Source organism: Schistocerca gregaria, chromosome 1 (genome assembly GCF_023897955.1).
Source record: "Schistocerca gregaria isolate iqSchGreg1 chromosome 1, iqSchGreg1.2, whole genome shotgun sequence".
Taxonomy (NCBI): domain Eukaryota; kingdom Metazoa; phylum Arthropoda; class Insecta; order Orthoptera; family Acrididae; genus Schistocerca; species Schistocerca gregaria.
The window spans coordinates 599,367,224-599,391,390 of NC_064920.1; the positions used below are offsets into that span (position 1 = coordinate 599,367,224).

Genomic DNA, 24,167 nt, shown 5'->3' on the forward strand with positions numbered 1-24,167 from the left:
GACTCAAATACGCAATTGTAGAACCACTGTTCAAAAAAGGTGAAAAAAAATGATGTTTCCAATACCAGCCTATTTCACTGTTAACAAGTCTCTAAAATCCGAGAGAAACTAATATTCAAGAGAATCATGGATCATCTTTTTAAAAAAATCGTTATCAAAAATCAGTCTGGATTCCAAAAGGGTAATTCAATTGAACAAGCCATTTTCTCATTTTCTCAACTCCTTGAATCCATTAACAATAAAACGTCACCAGTTGGAATCTTCTGTTATCTGTCTAAAGCATTCCACTGTGTAGATTACAAAATTCTACTTACGAAGGCTGAGCAGTAGGCATTAAATGTTAAAGTAAGGATGTGGCTAGAGTTGTATCTAGATGGTAGAAGGTAGTACTGAACAAATCTGCAATGGCACCTAAGTGCTCTGACTGGGGCACAGTAAAATGTGGAGTGCCAGAAGGCTCAGTGCTCACCCCATTACTCTCCCTCATCTTTATCAATGATCTTCCCTGCTGTATGACACAAAGAGCACACTTCACACTATTTGCTGATGGTACAACCAGTATGATTGACGAAACACCCAATGCAGTCTAGAAAACACTGCAGCCACTATATTCAAAGAAGCTCCAGATTGATTCACTTCAGATGGTCTGTCACTTACTGTAAACAAGACTCAGTCATTCAGTTTCAAACAGCAATTGAAATTAAATGTGGTGGCATAGAAGTACTGAGAGTTCAGTCTTCCAAATTCCTGGTATTACACATTGACAATAATCTAAACTGGTCAGTTCACATCAACGACCTATGTCAAAGACTGAATTCAGCAGCATCTGTCATTCGCTCAATTTCATCTGTTTGTGACTTGGAAACAATTAAAGCTCCATACACTTATGACATATGACATCATATTTTGGGGTAACCAGTCACGAGCAAACAAAGTCTTTTGCACAGAAAAGAGTCATCAGAACTATGGCTAGAGCGCACCCCAGATGCTGTAGACTAAACTTATTCAAACAGCTCAGGATCCTTATGATGCCATATTAGTACCTTTTCTCACTTGAACATCATGATCATGAATCAAGAAGTAAACAAAGAAGTAAACATGATCCCCACAAAGACATAAAAAAAATCTCAGCACGATACAGAAAGGAGTACATTATTCAAGCATGAAAGTATAGAATAAACTTCCATTTCATGATAAATCAATCATTGGGGATATGTCTAAATTAAAAAAAAAACAGCTGAAAGTTTATTTTTTGAATAGTTCTTTCTGCTATTTACAGGACTTTTTGACAAAGTGTCACAATTAGTACAATGCATTTAATTTTAATCATTCCTATAAGAACTGATTATGTATCACTGGCGTATCAATTGGTGACGGACTGCTTTTTATATGTATTAGAATGTGAGACTAATAATTTGTTTGTGTAATCATTGTTACTACTATAATATGTGTTGTTGTAATTTGTTTGTGTAATCATTGTTACTACCATAATTTGTGTTGTTGGTTGAACACTTGAACTTCATGTATTTGTTTATATATGACTCAGTTTGTAAGCCTCATGACCATTTAGACATGGTTATTACTGTAAAAATCTGACATGTTCTACATCCCAGCGATATCCTCGCATCAAGGATCACGAAAGTAAATAAATAAATGACAGCCCGATATTTGTAATGTCCCAGTCGGGCGCACAGTTTTAATCTGCCAGGAAGTTTCTCGAAGTGAGTTTCCGTGATTTCGCTAAATTTCTCGTTTAGCCAATTGTGCGGCCTCAGTTGTCTGAGACTGCAGTCATGTGCGTGTGAGTTGCGTTTGCGTGAGAGTGTATTTGTCTGTTTGTCGTCCAGTTTTGACAAAGGCCTTACTGGCTGAAAGTTATATTTGCGACAGTCTTTTTATTGTGCCTGTCTGCGACTCAGCATCTCCGCTATACGTTGAGAAGTAACTTTCCTTTTCACAATTGTAGATTTACGTTGTTTGTGTCTTGACACGCCCCGAAACAATTTCAGTCTTGTCCTTCCCCGCCCCACTCCTGGATAAATTACTGCTGACGCCCATGGCCGTCACATAAAGCTGTCGCCCCCTCTCTACTCTTGGGAAGTTTAGATCCGGAGTTTCCCTTCATCATCTCTAGGATCTAAATGGCATTTCCTAGGTCCCTTCAGTACTTTAGAGAAGTGATAACATAATATTAGGAACTAGGCAGGTTACGTTGTTAAGGTGTCTTTATCGTTACTCCACGTCAACATTTATGTCTCCAGAAACTAATACCAATATCCTGTATTTAGTTAGATTTTTTCTAAGACCTGTGAAAAAACTTTGATATCACTGTCTAGTGGACGGTACACAGCTGCATACCACTAGAAGTTTTAATATGAGCATCAACAGTGCAGTAATCATCAACAGTAGAGGTACTATATTGCAGATCTGGGTCATTACTAACACACATCGAAGCTGCACTTACTCCTCCCCATCCCCATCCTACTCCTCCCCACAGTTTTGTGTTCGGTGGTTGTGTTCATGAATATGTTGCATAGTTTTCTTGTCCGCTCATCTCTACATACCTAGAGATAAAAACGAGCCATTATCACAAAAGAATAGAACTGGTTCTGCTTCTGTAGCAAATTACTTTGCTCAGTTTCGGTGGACTGCTTTTTCTGTCGCATAAAGTTTGTACACTTATAGCTAAGATGTCTACAAGCATCCGATTACAAAGTTCGAACTGCCTTTGAGGCCTACCTTCACACAATTTACGGTGGGATTCTGTAACAGCCACGACAGGCGTAATCGAATTCTCTACAGCTGTTACCTTACATATTCTATATTAGGAGCTTAATATTTAGATGCTGTCCACATATTTCAGGCAGCTTTGTATTCTATGCACGACCTGGGCATTATTAAAGTTAATGTGCAGAACTAATTCAAATTTATCAAGAACACAGTAAACTAAAAGCATATTAACATTTCCTATTTCTGTTGTGCAATTAACACCATATTAAAATTTTGTTTTTCTTCCCTGAATACTCATCTTTGTATTTAATACGCTTGATATGTTGCTCTCTCTACACAAACTACGTAATTAATCATAGTGTTAATGGGAGAGTTAAGGGTTTCTTTCACTCAAACACTGAAAGAAATTCATAGACGTTAGGTCAATGAAAAATGGCTAGAGCATAGGGCAAGTCACATATTTCCAGAAACTCTTTCTGAAAACTTGTGCCTTTAACAGATTTTTGACACACAAAAGATTATCTTTTAATTATCTCTATCAATTCTAAAACGTTATGAGCGAAGATCATTGACTCTTAATTAACATGTTGTCGTTGTTGTTGTCTTCAGCCCTGAGACTGGTTTGATGCAGCTCTCCATGCTACTCTATCCTGTGCAAGCTTCTTCATCTCCCAGTATCTAATGCAACCCACATCCTTCTGAATCTGCTTAGTGTATTCATCTCTTGGTCTCCCTCTACGATTTTTACCCTCCACGCTGCCCTCCAATACTAAATTGGTGGTTCCTTGATGCCTCAGAACATGTCCTACCAACCGATCCCTTCTTCTGGTCAAGTTGTGCCACAAACTTCTCTTCTCCCCAATCCTATTCAATGCCTCCTCATTAGTTATGTCATCTACCCATCTAATCTTCAGCATTCTTCTGTAGCACCACATTTCGAAAGCTTCTATTCTCTTATTGTCCAAACTATTTATCGTCCATGTTTCACTTCCATACATGGCTACACTCCATACAAATACTTTCAGAAATGACTTCCTGACACTTAAATCTATACTCGATGTTAACAAATTTCTTTTCTTCAGAAATGCTTTCCTTGCCATTGCCAGTCTACATTTTATATCCTCTCTACTTCGACCATCATCAGTTATTTTGCTCCCCAAATAGCAAAACTCCTTTACTACTTTAAGTGTGCCATTTCCTAATCTAATTCCCTCAGCATCACCCGACTTAATTCGTCTACATTCCATTATCCTCGTTTTGCTTTTGTTGATGTTCATCTTATAAACTCCTCTCAAGACACTGTCCATTCCATTCAACTGCTCTTCCAAGTCCTTTGCTGTCTTTGACAGAATTACAATGTCATCGGCGAACCTCAAAGTTTTTATTTCTTCTCCATGGATTTTAATACCTACTCCGAATTTTTCTTTTGTTTCCTTTACTGCCTGCTCAATATACAGATTGAATAACATCGGGGACAGGCTACAACCCTGTCTTACTCCCTTCCCAACCACTGCTTCCCTTTCATGTCCCTCGACTCTTATGACTGCCATCTGGTGTCTGTACAAATTGCAAATAGCCTTTCGCTCCCTGTATTTTACCCCTGCCACCTTCAGAATTTGAAAGAGAGTATTCCAGTCAACATTGTCAAAAGCTTTCTTTAAGTCTGCAAATGCCAGAAACATAGGTTTGCCTTTCCTTAATCTTTCTTCTAAGATAAGTCGTAAGGTCAGTATTGCCTCACGTGTTCCAGTATTTCTACGGAATCCAAACTGATCTTCACCGAGGTCGGCTTCTACTAGTTTTTCCATTCGTCTGTAAAGAATTCGTGTTAGTATTTTGCAGCTGTGGCTTATTAAACTGATTGTTCGGTAATTTTCACATCTGTCAACACCTGCTTTCTTTGGGATTGGAATTATTATATTCTTCTTGAAATCTGAGGGTATTTCGCCTGTTTCATACACCTTGCTCACCAGATGGTAGAGTTTTGTCAGGACTGGCTCTCCCAAGTCCGTCAGTAGTTCCAACATAGTAGGCACAAATGGAAGTCGACTGATGGTCTCAGTGATACTGCCAGACATTGTGGTTGAGAGTGACGATTACGTTACTTATTTCTGACGTTTAACATCCTTCGCTGATTACGGGCTACAGAGATCATGCGAGCAAAAATATCCGCAGCTCAACCTTATCAAACTGGATCTCCTGACACCCCAACTGTTTTGCTGCAAGACAGAACACATATTCTCACAGCATGAATATACTAGACTTACGAAAAGCATAGTATCAATTATGTAACAATCTTTCTCCCCCTTTACTGGCGACTGCGTTGCTTATTCATCCGTTATCAGTACACAAGCACCACACTCACTGCGATATCTTGAACAGTGCTGAAATTACGACCGTTTTAAATTACATCCAATTTCGTGACGATTCGTAGCTGGCGCGTGCCGCATGCACGTGAGAGTGTGGACAAAATTTATAGCGATCGCACGATGTGAGTTACTAATAACTGGTGGGACAGCTATAAAAGCCTTGTCTCGTAGCAGGACTGGCTGTCAGCCCCTCCGCAGAAGTGTTTGCTCAGATCGCCGCGAGGATGCGCCTAGGCAGCCTGTAGACGCCCACGGCTCCAGCCGGCGCTACTGAATTCGCAGTCGCTGGCGGGTAGTCAGCAGCTCAGGAGTGGCATGGAGGAGGACAGTGCTATAGTCATGAGGTGGGTGACCCAGATATTCAAGTCTACCAAACACGTTTTCAAAAAAAGGTGCTTCGATGCAAGAAATGTTCTGCGAGTTGCAATGCACAAGCTAAAAATCGTATGCGGCATTTGTCACCAGTTCTGTGCTTTATAAATGCGAGAGATCCGTTTGGGAAACGTAGCACTCGTTTTGCAACTTAGTTACCATGCTGGCAGAATGAGATTTTCACTCTGCAGCGGAGTGTGCGCTGATATAAAACTTCTTGGCAGATTGAAACTGTGTACCGGACCGAGACTAGAACTCGAGACCTTTGCCTTTCGCGGGCAAAGGTTCCGAGTTCGAGTCACGGTCCGGCACACAGTTTTAATCTGCCAGGAAGTTTTCATAGTTAACATGCTGTTTGACAAGGAGTGTGAGACTCAGTAAGAACAAAGCTTTTCCATCTCTAAGCGATCTTACAGGTCGGTGTGAATTGAATTTTCAGAGACGTCTAATTCTCGTACTCAGTTTCGGTGGATGAGATTGCTATACCTTATTAACATCTTTCACAAATACCTACTTGATGTCGAACAAAATGTTTTGCCGCCAACTCTGCACCGGTGGTTTGACTGCTTATCCACTAATATCAGAGACGAGCTATTTAGGTATAACCCTGTTGACTAATGATAGCTAGGTCAATATTGACGCGAAATCCGTTCTGTATGAGATCACCCTCAATACTTCCCGAAACACACTGGTGGACAACAAAAATGCCGCATCATCCAAGAATCAGCAAAAACAAAAAAAACAAAAAAATGTTATGTCATTCCTGGTTAATATAGGCACAAGCCAACGATTTCAGTTTCATGTCGTTACAGTCACGTCGCTGATCCAACTCTCCGCCTCCGCAATCCGCCAAAAAACAAAGGAGAATCGTCTTTGCGATCCAAGCTGTAACCGTATTCTTCACGTGAAAAAGCAAAATCAAATTGTCGTTTGAAGTATCTCTGAGGTTTCGTGTTTCGTTGATGATATTTCTTGTCCGCAGCTCGTGGTCGTGCGGTAGCGTTCTCGGTTTCCACGCCCGGATTCCCGGGTTCGATTCCCGGCGGGGTCAGGGATTTTCTCTGCCTCGTGATGGCTGGGTGTTGTGTGATGTCCTTAGGTTAGTTAGGTTTAAGTAGTTCTAAGTTCTAGGGGACTGATGACCATAGATGTTAAGTCCCATAGTGCTCAGAGCCATTTGAACCATTTTTTTATATCTCTTGATGATCCAGCTTGTGAGTAAACCCATCACATGCGTTTTCAGTCAAGAAACAACCAAGAACGCTCTTGATGGGCAGAAAGATGGAAGAAGTGATGAAAAGGGCTGGGTATACCATGCAACAGGTGACAGGGCACTTTTGTGGAGCTGTACTAATTGCATACGTTTTTTAATTTCGTTTTTATCTGTTATTTTATGGGCTCGCTACACAGGAGCGCGGAACGGGCCAATAATTTTCCAGCTCTTCAGCTAAGTGATTTTGAAAACAGAGCATAAAGATGATTGCCATTTCACGATTTAATTTAAATGAGACGATCATTTACATTAAACGTAATAAAGAAACTTACATTGTTTACTGAAGAAGAAAAATATTGTGGTTATGTTGTTAGGGAGTTGCACAAGAGGGTAAATATTTGGGTAGTAAATGGATGGGATAATGGGCTATAGGAAGACGTTTATTCAGCAATGTCCGAGTGGTCTGTAGGGAGTATTATGTGGAGGTTTCACATGGGGAGGGATAGACGGAAATAAATGGAATAGCTTCGTCCACTCCAGCTGCTCAGACATTGCATCTGCTGATGCGAAAATCCGCTACGTATATTAATTTGACTCGCCTACGATATCCCTAAGTCCACAGCTCCACTTTGACTACCATTCGTTTACTAAGACGTCAAAAAATGCAGATATATTGTCATTCATTCATCGTCATGTGTTAGTAAATGTAAACCAAAATTATCGAATCTTTTCAGATGAAGTATCACATTGGCAACTTGTGATCAATAGCTGTACTCAAGCGGTTGTTTAAACTTATCCGTGGCCGTTCAGGGTCATATCCGAGAAGCATGTCAGACCATTACAGTGGACAAATAGTGGGGTTGACTGTCGCGTATTGCCGGCCAGAGTGGCCGAGCGGTTCTGGGCGCTACAGTCTGGAGCCATGCGACCGGTACGGTCGCAGGTTCGAATTCTGCCTCGGGCATGGATGTGTGTGATGTCCTTATGTTACTTAGGTTTAAGTAGTTCTAATTTCTAGGGGACTGATGGCCTCAGATGTTAAGTCCCAGCCCACATCTCGTGGTCGTGCGATAGCGTTCTCGCTTCCCACGCCCGGGTTCTCGGGATCGATTCCCGGCGGCGTCAGGGATTTTATCTGCCTCGTGATGGCTGGGTGCTGTGTGATGTCCTTAGGTTAGTTAGGTTTAAGTAGTTCTAAGTTCTAAGGGACTGATGACCATAGACGTTAAGTCCCATAGTGCTCAGAGCCATTTGAACCATTTTGAGTTGTCGCGTATTGCAAATACTTCCGACATAGAGTGCCATTCAGGTGGTGCGTAGTTGACAAATTCATTTTATTCCTTTAACATGTTAATGTCGTTATACTGTATTTTATCTCACACTCTCATCGACAAACGTTGTTCAGACGTGTAACTAATTATGAGTGCGTCACTCAGAAATGTTCTACGATGTCCCCCGACACTCATTTTCAATGAGACCTAGATTTCAATCGATGCGGATGCACCTAACTCCTCAAAACACGTTAGTACTGAATCTACTACGTCATGTTTGTAATCTGATTGCTTCATAAAATACCGGTTCTGTATCAGTGACGAAATCGGATGGCACGAAATTTCGTTTTTGTGTTGCTTTTAATTCCATGTAGCAACAGTCGCACTTTCTAACAATAGTCCGTTGTTTCTTCCTGAGGTATTTTCAGCTTCCTTTGCAGAAAGTCTACTCTCTAGGATTTTTACACTTCCCATTCATCTCATATAAGAAATGTATTGGAAATATACAGAGCTATACACAAACAAGATCTTTTGAAATGTGTACTGGTACGTGTTATTCAAAAGGTCTTGCTTTTCTGCCCATTTGATCGCCTGCTGCCTTCACTATTTCATCTCACCAAACTACTCATTCATCTTTTATAGTATTCTTCCCCCCCCCCCCCCTCCATCTATCCGTTTCAGTCACTCGTTACCTAGAACTCCCTTTGAAACTCTCATAATCCTACCTTTCTATGAAATTATCCAGGCCCTATCTCTCGGATTTTCCGCAAGTTTTTCAGTTTTAATCTGTTGTTCATAACCAAATAATTGTGGTCAGAATCCACATTTGATTCTGACGTCTCTCTTCCACGAGTGCAATATTCTTTCGTGATTCTAATCTTATATTCATCTTATAAGTTACGTAAAAATGATCGGTTACCGGTAGTGTGCAGACAGGGATCCTAATCCATTCATCAACGACCTTTATACAACTGTAATTTGACAAGGCGGTATCTTTTCCATTGAGCGGTGTCATAGGACTTTCCTTTTGAGAATTGGGAGGATATTACACTATTACTTTGTATCGAAATGATGAGATGCTACAGCCTCCTGTTGCATCTGCATGCCACAATTTCCAGCGAACTTCGCCACGTCTGCTTTCAACGAGATGATGCGAAGTCGCAACTACAAAACTATCAACTACAACTGTGCGACAATATTTTTCAGTAACAGTGTCGCCCCACATTTCGGTGATATTTCTCCAGGCTCACCAGATTTGTCTACATATTAATTTTTCTTGTGTGGTTGCCTGTTTTTGTATCTATTAGGTATTAGAAACTAAGTTCATACAATCAGTCAGATTGTTTCCGACTGTTAGTCTATTGACTAACTCTTAAAGCTGCTAACACATAAATGCGTGATTGCTAACGCTCGACTTTCCTTGGTCTGCCTTTTCATTATAGTAAATGTTACCTTGTGCTTTCACTCACAGAAGTACCACATTCTTTCCTATAGCTTTCAGTCCCCAAGCGACTCTCAACATACCCCATCTACAAGGGTTATGACTGCGCTAGAAATGTACTTTTTTGCAGGGATAATGCCGATCAAGAAACCGACTAAGCCACAGTAGTATCGTCTGGCGCTCCTTTCTGCGTATCTTAAGTTCTCCAACACTGCTGCCTATGATGTTATTGTCACTGCCGATGACTGTTTGTATAATCCAATCCTTTTGTGCGAACATTAGAGTTCGCTTCGTCAAATATTGACCCGCAGTGTATAATAATCCCATTGTTCTGAGGCTGCTCAAGAGCTCATGTTGTATACAATTGTTTTGGTTGTCAGCAGTTGCTCCGTTATACAAAAGTCGTCTTATCTTTCAAGTTCGCACATTTTGTCCACAACTTTGGCCTGATAATACTACAGGTGATTGAGCTATCGACTACTAGTTTAAATAAATATATTTGTTATCGATGGAAATCACTTCTTTACGGAATGGTGGGTCGATATGAGTCGTATATTGCCGATTGCTTAAATGAAGGAATGGTTAGTCACTTGGTCATATTTTAAATGTAGTTGATAGGCTGAAGCAGCGCAAATATAACGACAGTTCTGGAAAGCGTCAAATTCATGGCTCCAGGGGGTATTCGTAGCGCTTTATTTCGCATTCTATTAATTCGGACGAATAGTGTTTGTAACGTCCACTCGTAGCATAGATACCCAAAACCAAAATATGGTCTAGCAGCGCCCTGTACGTTTTAATTAGTGTGGTACACAGCCAAATTCTATTTCACTTCACGAAGGACACTTCACGAAGAACATTGATTCCTGCTCCAGTCTTTTCTCCGATTTCTTTTATGCGCCTGATCCACTTACGCTCATTGTCTATTAATATTCGCCAGTATTTTTAATGCCAGTTTGTACATCCCTACGTTAACGTCTTGGCACATTCCTGTTCAATAATGTGTGAAGTAGATTAAGGGAACTGATTTGTCTACTGTAACCATAAGAGCTTTTGCAGGCATCCACCTGTGCAGTCCACTGAGTGCTAATGTTGTCTTTCTCCACAACTAAGTCAAGATTGCAGCACAAATTAAAATACCAAATTCATTACGAAATTGGTAGTATTCCAGCTGGGACAATTCAACGAGTAATTGTGTACCCCAACGACAAAAAGGACGCCTGTACTTCACGTAGTTTTTGGTGATTTACATTTCTATCTTTTAAAAAGCAAGTAATAATTATTGAGTTTCTTGCAATGAAATATTTTTGCTATATTTGTGTTCAAAAGATTTATTTTCTTTAAATACTGTAAAATTTTAAAGGCTAGCATTTCTCCAGATCACACACGATAACAGAATGCCATAAGATCAGGTGGCATTCTTGTTAGAAGTCAATTACATTCCAAAGTAAACAACTTGACGTACTGTTATAAAATGTGACAGTCCTGACTTGTTCGCTTTGAGCCGTTCTCTTCGTATTGTAGAGAGCCTGTATAACTTCAACCTTGAACTGAATATCACTTTGTCTGTTTGAGCTCAGCGACAGAATAATGCTTCTATTTTTGTGAAATTTAACCTCCAAATCACATCGTAATCAAAAATATGTTAAGGTCGGTTTCCTTCCGCGTCCTTGTTCCATCCAGGGGCACAATCTTACTGTAATTCGCATTGTGTGATTTTGATTACTGATGTATAATTACAAACCTGGTGACAAAATTAGGGTTTGAACCAACATTTGCATTAACTCCTGCATTTTTTCCAATACTAAGCTCAGGAGAAAATGCAAGTGAATGGAATTAAAAAGACGGCAATTCAACTTGCAATCAAAGATAGCTTTTAAAGACTTTATGAAAGCGTTATTTAAGTAAACTGACAATTTGGACAGTAATGAAAAGCAGTAGATATCTGTTTTAGCAAGTTTAAAAAAAACTTCAAAAGCCTGTTAAAGAATCACAATATTTGCAGGTGAAACAAATATTAGTGAAATATTAATAAATACAAGAGTTACACAAGGGTGTCCAATATCTACCTTGATGACATTATCCGAAATTGGAAGCAACCTTTACATAAATGTAGCAAAATATCAAGAGACTGCACTTCTTATACACTGAATCGCCAAATAAATTGATATAGGCATGCTTATTCAAAAACAGAGATATGCAAACAGGCAGAATACGGCGCTGCGGTTGGCAACGTCTGTGTAAAACAAGCATCTGGCGCAGTTATTAGATCGATTTCTGCTGCTGCAATGGCACGTTATCGGGATTAAATGAGTTAGAATGCGGTGGTAGTCGGCGCACGAGCGATAGGACAAAGCATCTCCGATGTAGAGATGAAGTGGGGAGTTTCCCGTAGACCATTTCATGAGTGTACTGTGAACATCAGAAATCAAGTAAAACATCAAATCTCTGACTTTACTGCGCCCAGAGAAAGATCCTGCAATAACGGGACTAACGATAGCTAAAGAGAATTGTTCAGCGTGACAGAAGTGCAACCCTTCCACAAATTGCTGCAGATTTCCATGCTCCGCCATCAACAAGTGTCAGCGTGCGAAAGAAACATCATCGATATGGGATTTCGTAGCCGAAGGTCCACTCGAGTACCTTTGATGACTGCATGACACAAAGCTTTACGCCTCGTCTGGGCCCATCAACACTGATATTGGGCTATTGATGACTGGAAACGTGTTGCCAGCTCGGACGAGTCTCGTTTCAAATTTTATCCAGCGAATGGACGTGTACTGGTATGGAGACAACCTCATGAATCCATGGACACTGCATGTCAGAAGGGGATTGTTAAGCTGGTGGAGGCTCTTTAATGGTGCGGGGCATGTGCAGATGGAGTGATATGGGACCTCTGATCCTGTCTGATCACCTGCATCCATTCATGTACACTGTGCATTCCGACGGACTTGTGTAATTTCAGCAGGACAATGCGGCAGCCTACACGTCCAGAATTGCTCCAGACTGGCTTACTTTCAACATGCATCTGTAAAACAAGGAGGAAACGAAGAGGCTGAAAACTCGAATATGGTTTCATCCCTAAATACGAGAATGTGGCCGAAACCATAGAACGTACGCTAGTCTATAGGACACACTGCATGAAGCAAAATGTTTCAGTGCTCTTAGCACGCTGTCTCCGGGGACCTGGAGATCGTCAATTATTTATATCTGCAGCCTTGTGATTGCGCTATTCACAGGGTGAATGTGCCAGTCAGCTTATACACAGCAGTAATAATTATTGAGTTTCTTGCAATGAAATATTTTTGCTATATTTGTGATGTTTATTTTGATTTATTCAAAAGATTTATTTTCTTTAAATACTGTAAAATTTTAAAGGCTAGCATTTCTCCAGATCACACACGATAACAGAATGCCATAAGATCAGGTGGCATTCTTGTTAGAAGTCAATTACATTCCAAAGTAAACAACTTGACGTACTGTTATAAAATGTGACAGTCCTGACTTGTTCGCTTTGAGCCGTTCTCTTCGTATTGTAGAGAGCCTGTATAACTTCAACCTTGAACTGAATATCACTTTGTCTGTTTGAGCTCAGCGACAGTATAATGCTTCTATTTTTGTAAAATTTAACCTCCAAATCACATCGTAATCAAAAAAATGTTAAGGTCGGTTTCCTTCCGCGTCCTTGTTCCATACAGGGGCACAATCTTACTGAAGGGATCAGCCTGTAATTCGCATTGTGTGAATTTCATTACTGATGTATAATTACAAACCTTGGTGACAAAATTAGGGTTTGAACCAACATTTCGCATTAACTCCTGCATTTTTTTTCCAATACTAAGCTCAGGAGAAAATGCAAGTGAATGGAATTAAAAAGACGGCAATTCAACTTGCAAACAAAGATAGCTTTTAAAGACTTTGTGAAAGCGTTATTTAAGTAAACTGACAATTTGGACAGTAATGAAAAGCAGTGGATATCTGTTTTAGCAAGTTTAAAAAAAACTTCAAAAGCCTATTCAAGAATCACAATATTTGCAGGTGAAACAAATATTAGTGAAATATTAATAAATACAAGAGTTACACAAGGGTGGTTCACGCCGAATTACAACTTGATGTTTGTATGCTATGCCCAACTATGTGGCTTACACTGAGGTGACATAAGTCATAGGATAGCAATACTGACATACACAGATGGCAGTAGTATTGCGCACACAAGGTATAAAGGTAAAAAGGTAAAATGCAGAGCTGTCATTTGTACTCAGGTGACTCATGTGAAAAGGTTTCCCACGTGATCATGGCCGCACGAAGAGAATTAAAAGAGTTTGAGAATTCAGTACTTTGAGATCCACAGCGTCAAGAGTGTGCAGAGAATACCAAATTTCAGGCAACAACCGAGAGCAGCGGCGTTTGCGTATAGTAGTCAGTGCTACCAGACAAGCAACAATGCGTGAAGTAACTGCAAAAATCAATGTGGGACGTACGACGTATCAGTTACGACAGCACGGCGAAATCTGGCGTTAATGACTACAGTAGCAGACGACTGACGCGAGTGCTTTTGCTAACAGCACGACATCGCCTGCAGCGCCTCTCCTGGTCTCGTGATCATATAGGTTGGATCCTAGAGGACTGGAAAACCATGGCCTGGTCAGGTGAGTTTCGATTTCAGTTGGTACGAGCTGATGGAAGGGTTTGTGTGTGGTGCAGACTCTACGAAGCCATGGACCCAAGTTGTTAACAAGGTACTGTGCAAGTTGGTAGTGGCTATATAATGGTGTGGAATGGAGTGGGTGCTCTTGTCCAACAGAACCGATCATTAACTGGAAAGCGATTCATTGACTTAGTGTTCCCAAACAATTATGGAATTCTTATGGATGAATTGCACCATGTCAGTGCATCACAGTCATTCGCAATTGGTTTGAAAAACATTCTGGACGATTCGAGCGAATGATTTGACCACCCAGATCAGCAGACTTGAAACCGATGGAACATTTGTGAGAAATAATCAAGAGGTCACTTTGTGCCCAAAATCCTGCACCAGAAGCACTTTCGTAATGATAGACGGCTGTAGATGCAGCATGGTTCAATATTCCTGCAGGGGACTTCCAATGAATTGTTGAGTCCATGCCATGTCGAGTTGCTGCACTACGCCAGGAATAAGTAGGTCCGCCACAATATTAGAAGGTATTCCATTTTCACCTCAATGTGATCAAAGTTTAACACTGTGGCTCATTATGAATGAACAAATGCAGACAACGAAGAGGCACATACTTTTTGTTTTACAAGAATGTCGAAGAGCACATATTCTTTAACTGCCTGATCATCATAGACGAGAACATGGTGTATCACTGTGACCAGCGTGGAACGCTTCCTGAAGAGCCACAAAGCAGACTTCTACAACCATGATCTCCGTCAAGTCATGCATCGCTGGAAGAAAGTATAGGTAAATATGTATAGGAACACACAATCTCAGCAAGTTACAAGGTCATGGCTTCATTTATCGAGGCCAAACTTCATGATTACCTCTCATAAGGATGCGTTGAAGCGTTTCAGAAGTTCTATGTTGACAAAATATTACATATAGTTATCTGAGTAAGAAGAGGCTTTGTATTAATTTTTATAAATTTTCGAGAATACTGACAAGGGCGAAATTAGATTAAAATTTGATGGTACTTCTTTATCTACTTACTAATAAAGAGGATTAACTCAAATATGTTTCAACCAACCATAAAACGTTTCAGGTTAGAGTGGTTACAGAAACAACTTAATTTGTTTCTAATGGAACAAGAGGTTTGTCAAAAGCAGATCAGATAAGAAACGACATGACGCGGTGGATGCTAAGACTGGAACCAGCTGATTGTAAAATAGAGTATCCACACACCACTTGACCTTGTACAAATATACCGCAGAACTTTCCAAACAAGCATTGGATCAAGGCAGTTAGGCAGATGCAATATGAGAGTCATCGACAAATGTAGAAGTACGGGGGCTGGTCATAAAATAAGGTCCGATCGGGCGCGAAATAGAAACCACAGTGAAAATCCTACGAAGCTTAGCGCAGATTCGTTGAACAGTGTCCCTAGAATGCCCATCGATCGCGTCACGTCACTCTTTTGAGTTCTGAGCGCACAGTCAGTAGGTAAAATGGCTCTGGGGACTTAGCATCTGAGGTCATCAGTCCCCTAGAACTTAGAACTACTTAAACCTAACTAACCTAAGGACATCACACACATCCATGCCCGAGGCAGGATTCGAACCTGCCACCGTAGCAGTCGCGCGATTCCGGACTGAAGGGCAGTCAGCAGGTAAAGAACTGTAGCAAATAGCGTCTCCCGCCATGTATGAGGGGTTGGTGAGAGATTTCGCGTGATGTCATGCAGCTCACATAACATAAGTGTCACACATTTCCTTCTTCATGACAGCTCTCGGCCGCAATTTGCAGGGGCAATGAAGATACTCCTGCAGCGATTTCGATAGGAAGTATTTGATCACCCACGAGACAGTCCGTAATTGGCTCCCTCTGAGTTTCATCTTTGCTTACATGAATTGCTGGCTATGAAGACAACATTTTGGCACAGACAACGAGATGTAGACCAGCGTAGAGAATTGGCGAAAGTACTAGCTGTTGCCTTCTACGATGAGAGCACTGGAACGTTGGTTAAATGCTATGACAAATGTCTAACTTGGATCAATGACTATGTAGACAAGCAGATGGAAGGTGTTGCAAATAAAACATTTTTGGATTTCGTGGTGATTTCCATTTCACGACCGAGCGGATCTTACTTTCCGAATAGCCTTCGTAGCTTTAGATGTGCTCCATGGAAGTATGTTGGGACTCTTACTGTAACATGGTTGTTAATGACTTTGTCAGTAATATTAATAGTAACATAAGACTTTTTGCAGGTGATACAGTTGTCTATAAGGAAGTTCTATATGCAAAAACTAGCAGAAATATTCAGTCAGGTCTTAATGAAATTTCTAAGTGATGCGAAGAGTGGCAACTTACATTATATGTTCAGAAACATAAAATTGAGTACTTCACACAACGAAAAAACTTTGGGATCTATCCTTTGACTATAACATCAGTTGAGTGACAGTTGGAAGCGGTCAACTGATACAAATACCTGGGTTTAATACTTTGCAGGGGTATGGAATGAAACGATAGCATGGGCTCAGTCGTAGGTGAAGCAATTGGCAGAAATGCAATCAGACTACAAAGGAGAATGCTTACAAATCACTCGTGTGACACATCCGAGAGTAACTCTCAAAAGTGTGGGACACATACCAAATAGGACAGGGGATACTGAACGTATAAAGAGAATGGCAGCACGAATGGCCACAGGTTTGTTTGACCCGTTGAAGAGTGTAGAAGAGATACTGAAGAAACTGAGCTGGCAGACTCAAAGGACGCTTTCTCGGGATTGTTTACGTTTATCTTAAAAGTTTCAAGAACTGGCTTTAAATGATGACTCAAGGAATATACAACCCAGTACACATCACTCCTGAAGGAATCGTGAGGAAAATGTTAGTTTAACTACAGCGCACACAGATACATTTAAAGAGTCATTCTTCCCACGCTCCATGTGTGAATGGAAAGGGAAAAAGCCCTAATTACTAGTACAATGAAACTTTCCTCTAGCACGCACTACACGATGGTTCGCTGAGTGTAGATTTAGACGCAGAAATTCCTCTTAAATACGCATTGGAAACAGCCTTGGCTACAGTTAACAAGACCAGAAGTGCGTTTGCTGATGGGAAACGACATTGTTCCCGTTCCTGTGTCTGCATTTTTTCATATCTGCTGTCAAAATGCCCTTCACTATAGCACTACAGCGTGTTTCAAAAAGGACTTTACAACTTTAAAAATTCATATAAATGTATTGAAAGAAGATATAGAGCTGGGTTTAGTGTTATTTTGTGGAGAAAAACATCTTTTTTTACCTTAAACTAAAGATGTAGTATGTGGATTCCGTTGGTTAACCTGCACACATCCCATCGGAAGTCAATTTCTACCCAAACTCGCTGTACCATTGCAAATGTAACTTGCTCAGTGTCGGAGTAAATTCTTGCTCTAAGTTCAGATAGAGAAGCTGGCACAGGAGATACAAATACGATATCCTTTATGAATCCCCATAAAAAAAATCGAGTGGTCTCAGGTCTGGACAACGTGGGGGCCATGCAATTGGCGCATCATGGCCAATCCATTGACCTGGAAAGCCGTCACTGAGAAAATCCCAACGTCAGCCAGGTACTGGGGTGGTGCACCATCTTGCATCAAGTAAACATTTCGTTCTTGGTCATTCTCATCGATCTGTGGTATCAAAAATTGTTTAACATATCCAGATGCACTATCGCACTGATGGTTCTCTCACAGCATAGAAATGGGCTGTACACTTTGTTCTTGCTCAATGTACAAAAAAGGTTAACTTTAGGGTTATCACGAACATGTTGCAAAGTTTGATGTGGCTTTTAACTGCACCAAATCCTACAGTTGGGTGTGTTAACTTGTCAGAAAAGATGTTTTGTCCTAAAAATGTTCATCCTCATATATATGTGCACAGAACTTCTTGCGAGCAATTTTATCAGTATCTGTCATTGCTTGTACGATCGTCAATCTGTACGGTTTCAAACGCAAATGGTTTCTCAACACACTCCACAAAGAGTCAGTCGTATGTGGGATTTGCAGTCCGTGAGATTCACGCCGCCCGCTCCCTCCGTCGGAGGTTCGGGTCCTCCCTCGGTCATTGGTGTGTGTGTCGCCCATAGCGTAAGTTAAAGTTAGATTAAGCAGTGTGTAAGCTTAGGGACCGATAACCTCAGCAGTTTGGTCCCGTAAGACCTTTCCGCAGATTTCCAAGATGCACGCCGGGTCGATTTCGTAGGGCTGTTGACCGATTTCGTAGGGCTGTTGACAAAACGTCTCAGTCGCTCAACGACGTCGTTAGATGTGCTTAGACCACTTGATGATTTCCCTTGTCTTACCAAGCACCCTGTTTCTACTCATAAATGGTAGGCCTACTAGGATGATCTTTAGCGTACTTGGTACGAAAATTACGCTGAACTGTTGCCGCCGACTTCGATTCTTCAAACCAAAACACACAGCTAGCACGCACAGGTCCACTGAAGGCAGTCTTCTTCAACGCCAACTGCGGCTAGCGCTCCTTAAGCCTAGTTTACACAACGACATTGGGTTGCGCCACTCGTTGCGTGGAATGAGTTAGTTGCACGCAAATGGTCTCATATTTGACACTAGACACGGCGAAACCAGTATACACTTCAGTTTCGTTGTTTTGTGGGTTCCTGAGTCGTGTCTGAAATTAAAGTTTTGGCAGCTGCTGGTCGCACGAGTTGTGATGGAGTTAAAGCTTGTTGCTTGGAATCGCTGCACAAGAAAAAAAAAGAAAGGTATTTCGATTCGTGACTGGATGAAGAAAAGGTGTCAGCTTGGTTGCTCAGCATCCTTGCTGAAATAATTTGTAATGAAAGATCCAAGAAGTTCATTTAATTATCTTAGAATGTCACCAGATCTGTTCACGTTTCTTCTAAACAGTGTTCATTATGTGATAAGGAATAAAGATACTGTAATCCATGAATTACTGTCGCCAGAATTAAAATAGCATATCACATTGCAAGCATTACAATCGAGAACACTCGGCATGCTATATGATGCGGTTTTAGTTGGTGATGACGCTTTTTCATTAACACCTATAATTATTTACATTAACAGTAATAATTATTAACATTAACAGCAGTAATTATTCGAAGCAGGCCGTATTAAACGAGAATGGTTTGCAAACTACTCTCTTGAAGATGAATCTGTACAGTGGCAATATTTCAAAATTCAAACATGTGAATGGGGAGTACTGCTGCGACGTTTTAAAAAAGCTGAGTATTGAATAAAGTCTGCAGCTTCTTGATTTGTGTAGGCTTCCCTCCCGTCAACAAAATTCCTTAAAATTATGTCGGCCAACTCGAACTATGGGATTTTAGTCTTGTAGACGAGAGCATTTTCACAGCTAGAATTACATTTGCTTGTATTTTTATTAATTCAGTTGTATATGTGCTCCTAATTCAAAAAATGTGCCCTGCAGCTCAGATATTGTCAAACTACCTGTGTTCCAATCGCATGTAAAGGTCTCAGAAGCAGCAATATATTGCTCATTTTTGTAATCAGCATCAATAAAATCCCACAAACACCTATGCAAAGCATAGATATCCCAAAAGCGAACATTTTTCTCCGTGCCTTACTGCATGTTTCAGTTTGTCTACATTCTATGAACACACGTAATCTCAAATTCATACAACTAGTGTCGCCAAAGTTGGAACACGCCGAAAGTGCTTAGTTTCACCGGCGAGTTGCGCAAACGCGCGGCGTACATGCGCAGTGGCCGGTAGCGCAGTTACCTGAAACCTAATGTCGTCGTCTAAACTAAGCATATTGCGGTGCGATTCGCCACTAGCGAACTACGCGAGACAAAACCTGATGTATTTCCCTGCAAATTGACACTACACTCACCTTTGTAGTTAATATGAATTAATTTATATAGATCTTCAAAGTTGTTAAGTCCTTTTTGAAGCACGCTATATTTCAACAGACACACCACTACAAAAGCTTTTCCTTTCACCATTGTTGTTACAGTCTGAGCAGAAGAACGTTCTGTCAGCTAGAAGAACGACAGAACCGGTACGTTTCGAAATAATCCAAAAGTTGTGTACAGAGTGTCTTCCTTTCTCATTCTTGTGTATTCTCTAAATGACACCTGGAGGGAGAGTTATCAAGCATCTTAATGACTCAGACACACATTATCAGCGAGAAATAACTAACAGAATTTTGTCCTCCAAAATGTTGTAAAATATCCTCTTACTAGCAACGCCGATACTTATATATCAGCTGCCCCTCGTTTGCACATACATTATTCCACAGTTATTCAGTTATTACTGTAGATGCAACAACTACAAAACAATCAGAAATTGCGCAAAAACAGTATTTAACGTAGTATATACAGGTAGGATTACTTACAACGAACTTACTTCACACAACGCTACCGGAAATTTGCATATCTAGAATCGAAATACACTCCTGGAAATGGAAAAAAGAACACATTGACACCGGTGTGTCAGACCCACCATACTTGCTCCGGACACTGCGAGAGGGCTGTACACACGCACGGCACAGCGGACACACCAGGAACCGCGGTGTTGGCCGTCGAATGGCGCTAGCTGCGCAGCATTTGTGCACCGCCGCCGTTAGTGTCAGCCAGTTTTCCGTGGCATACGGAGCTCCATCGCAGTCTTTAACACTGGTAGCATGCCGCGACAGCGTGGACGTGAACCGTATGTGCAGTTGACGGACTTTGAGCGAGGGCGTATAGTGGGCATGCGGGACGCCGGGTGGACGTACCGCCGAAATACTCAACACGTGGGGCGTGAGGTCTCCACAGTACATCGATGTTGTCGCCAGTGGTCGGCGGAAGGTGCACGTACCCGTCGACCAGAGACCGGACCGCAGCGATGCACGGATGCACGCCAAGACCGTAGGATCCTACGCAGTGCCGTAGGGGACCGCACCGCCACTTCCCAGCAAATTAGGGACACTGTTGCTCCTGGGGTATCGGCGAGGACCATTCGCAACCGTCTCCATGAAGCTGGGCTACGGTCCCGCACACCGTTAGGCCGTCTTCCGCTCACGCCCCAACATCGTGCAGCTCGCCTCCAGTGGTGTCGCGACAGGCGTGAATGGAGGGGCGAATGGAGATGTGTCGTCTTCAGCGATGAGAGTCGCTTCTGCCTTGGTGCCAATGATGGTCGTATGCGTGTTTGGCGCCGTGCAGGTAAGCGCCACAATCAGGACTGCATACGACTGAGGCACACAGGGCCAACACCTGGCATCATGGTGTGGGGAGCGATCGCCTACACTGGCCGTACACCTCTGGTGATCGTCGAGAGGACACTGAATAGTGCATGGTACATCCAAACCGTCATCGAACCCATCGTTCTACCATTCCTAGACCGGCAAGGGAACTTGCTGTTCCAACAGGACAATGCACGTCCGCATGTATCCCGTGCCATCCAACGTGCTCTAGAAGGTGTAAGTCAACTACCCTGGCCAGCAAGATCTCCGGATCTGTCCCCCATTGAGCATGTTTGGGACTGGATGAAGCGTCGTCTCACGCGGTCTGCACGTCCAGCACGAACGCTGGTCCAACTGAGGCGCCAGGTGGAAATGGCATGGCAAGCCGTTCCACAGGACTACATCCAGCATCTCTACGATCGTCTTCATGGGAGAATAGCAACCTGCATTGCTGCGAAAGGTGGATATACACTGTACTAGTGCCGACATTGTGCATGCTCTGTTGCCTGTGTTTATGTGCCTGTGGTTCTGTCAGTGTGATTCATGTGATGTATCTGACCGCAGGAATGTGTCAATAAAGTTTCCCCTTCCTGGGACAATGAATTCACGGTGTTCTTATTTCAATTTCCAGGAGTGTATTTGAACAGTCGACTACAGGAGTGACTATAAGATATGTTCTTAAATCTTTTATGAATTTCTGAATGTTTTATTTTCCTACCTTATGTCTGGGGGCTGCTTCAGTCAATAATACATTCCTCTGTACTCCTACGCTGCCCCTAATTTACCTTCTCAAACACGAGAAAAAAAAATTCCGTGCTCGTAATGATCTAAACGCAATAATCCGAATCTGTAGCTCAGATTTTTCAACAACGATTCTGTTTAATTTCACTGACATCTTTCACGAAAGTCTGTGATCTTTGATGATTCTAATATCTCACGTCTAACTAATCAAATAATAATGCATACTGAAAAGCTGTAATTTTGCTATGAAGTATCTACTGTAGCTGTGCGTATTGATTTGTTATCAAGAAATAAAATTACGCCAAAACCGAAATATAACAAGAGGGATAATCTAAACGTGCGATGTTGCATCTGCTGTATTACGTTCTTTACATTCGTACGTAGTTAAATACATTTAGTCTATATATGAGTGAAACATATAATTCGAATTATTGCAATTAATACTCATATTTTTTCATTTTACTTTAGATCTTTTGTTACACAAAAAACTGAATTTCGGCTGAATAGGCCCATCGGTACCGACCGGCCGCCGTGTCGTCCTCAGCCCACAGGCGTCACTGGATTCGGTTAACGATGGACTTATCACACCGTGTCGCGGTCGTATGTCAGTTTACGAGATCGGAGCTGTATCAGGTAGCTCTTCAGTTTTCTTCACAAGGGCTGAGTACACCCCGCCTGCCAAGAGCGCTCAGCAGACCGGATGGTCACCCATTCAAGTGCTAGCCCAGTCAGACAGCGCTCAACTTCGATGATCTGACGGGAACAGGTGTTACTAAAGGCCGTTGGCTTGTTTTGTTATAAGCATCTTAAAAATTTACTGTTACATATGTAAATTTTTGTTATGTAGTGCCGCGTGACCGTGTATATCACAAGCCATTCCAAAACTAGTGCTATGCATATCTTTGAAGAATAAAGTCACTGTCATCAAAGTACGATAATCTTAGGATATTCCAAAAATAATGTCTACATAATTCGGGTGATAAAGTATTATACATGATGTGTCAGTTTTTATTTGTTCGGAGGACACGAACAGTTTCAAGAATTTTCGTTCCATAACAAATAGAGCCTCCCACAAACAACTTACTTCGCTTCGTTGAGATTTTAACTTCTGGGACTGGGATCACTATGTTATATGTTGAAAAAACGTGAAAAGCGTCCAACAAGGCGAGTGTACTCGCAATAAACTTAGGGCTACAATGGACTGACGACGATGTCGTGTTACAATTTATCTCTTGTACATCTCTTGCACATCGATTTTCTTTATCTGACCTTCGGGTAACCCTAATTTATCAGACCGCTTACACCTTAAATTATTCTTTGTTTGCTTCTTTACAGAAATTTCAGAGTCACAACTGTCTCTGCAATTGCTTTTAGAAACGATGAACCTTCAGTTATGCCCGATTGTACAAATACATGTTGTGCTTTAAATGTGCTTTAATCTGGATGTCCTTCTATGTGATGTGCTGTGCAGCACCTTCCGTCAACTGCAAGTTGCGCTGGTCGCATTATCACAGAAGTTTGTTGGTCATGTCAACTCGTGCAATCCTGGACCCAGCAACGACCAAGAGAAAGCAACAAAGAAAGTCAAGACTTCGCAGAATTAATCTTTATTCAGCTGGAACCATAAATACAGTTTTATTTGATAGATTAAAACTGTGTGCAGCATCGGACCTAGAAGTCTGAACCTTGCTTCTCACGGGCAATGACCCCAGAGACTGAGCTATCCAGGCACAGCTCCACTGCTTCAAGTTATCCTACCCAGTTTTCCTAGCTCTTACAAATATATGGCTATAAAGTCACGCGTATCAGCCCTTGGATATTAATTTAGTACAAGGTATCTCAATATTTTCAACGCATAATGCAGCACTTTCTAGAAAGTTATCTAGAATTACAGCTTTACGAGTATAGTACTTATTTGTGAAAAGCACTTTTTTATCCTTTGACGTAAGTAGCAGCAACAGTTACTCGCCACTGCTGTTACTTATCAATAACTATGTAAAAACAGCACAAATAAATATAATATTAAAGTTTAAGTCTCAAATCAAAATGTAAACAAACGCTGATATACGTAAGACACGTGATAATTTCGGTTGAATATTGGCGGAATGCGCAGTACGCTACGCTTTCTCTTTAGATATTCCTGCTCTACGGTTATTCGAAAAAACATGGATGATCGGTACGTGAC

General features: G+C 41.4%; 1 protein-coding gene across 1 annotated transcript in view; it reads left to right on the plus strand.

The window, feature by feature from the left end:
• Positions 1 to 5,261: 5,261 nt before the first annotated feature.
• The window catches only part of LOC126358260 (ATP-sensitive inward rectifier potassium channel 12-like), a 139,370-nt gene continuing 120,464 nt past the window's right edge, over positions 5,262 to 24,167 (plus strand). The window contains exon 1 of the mRNA XM_050007532.1: positions 5,262 to 5,443. Within this exon, the coding sequence (XP_049863489.1) occupies positions 5,415 to 5,443 (29 nt within the window). The 5' untranslated portion in view covers positions 5,262 to 5,414. The remainder of the gene's footprint in view (positions 5,444 to 24,167) is intronic.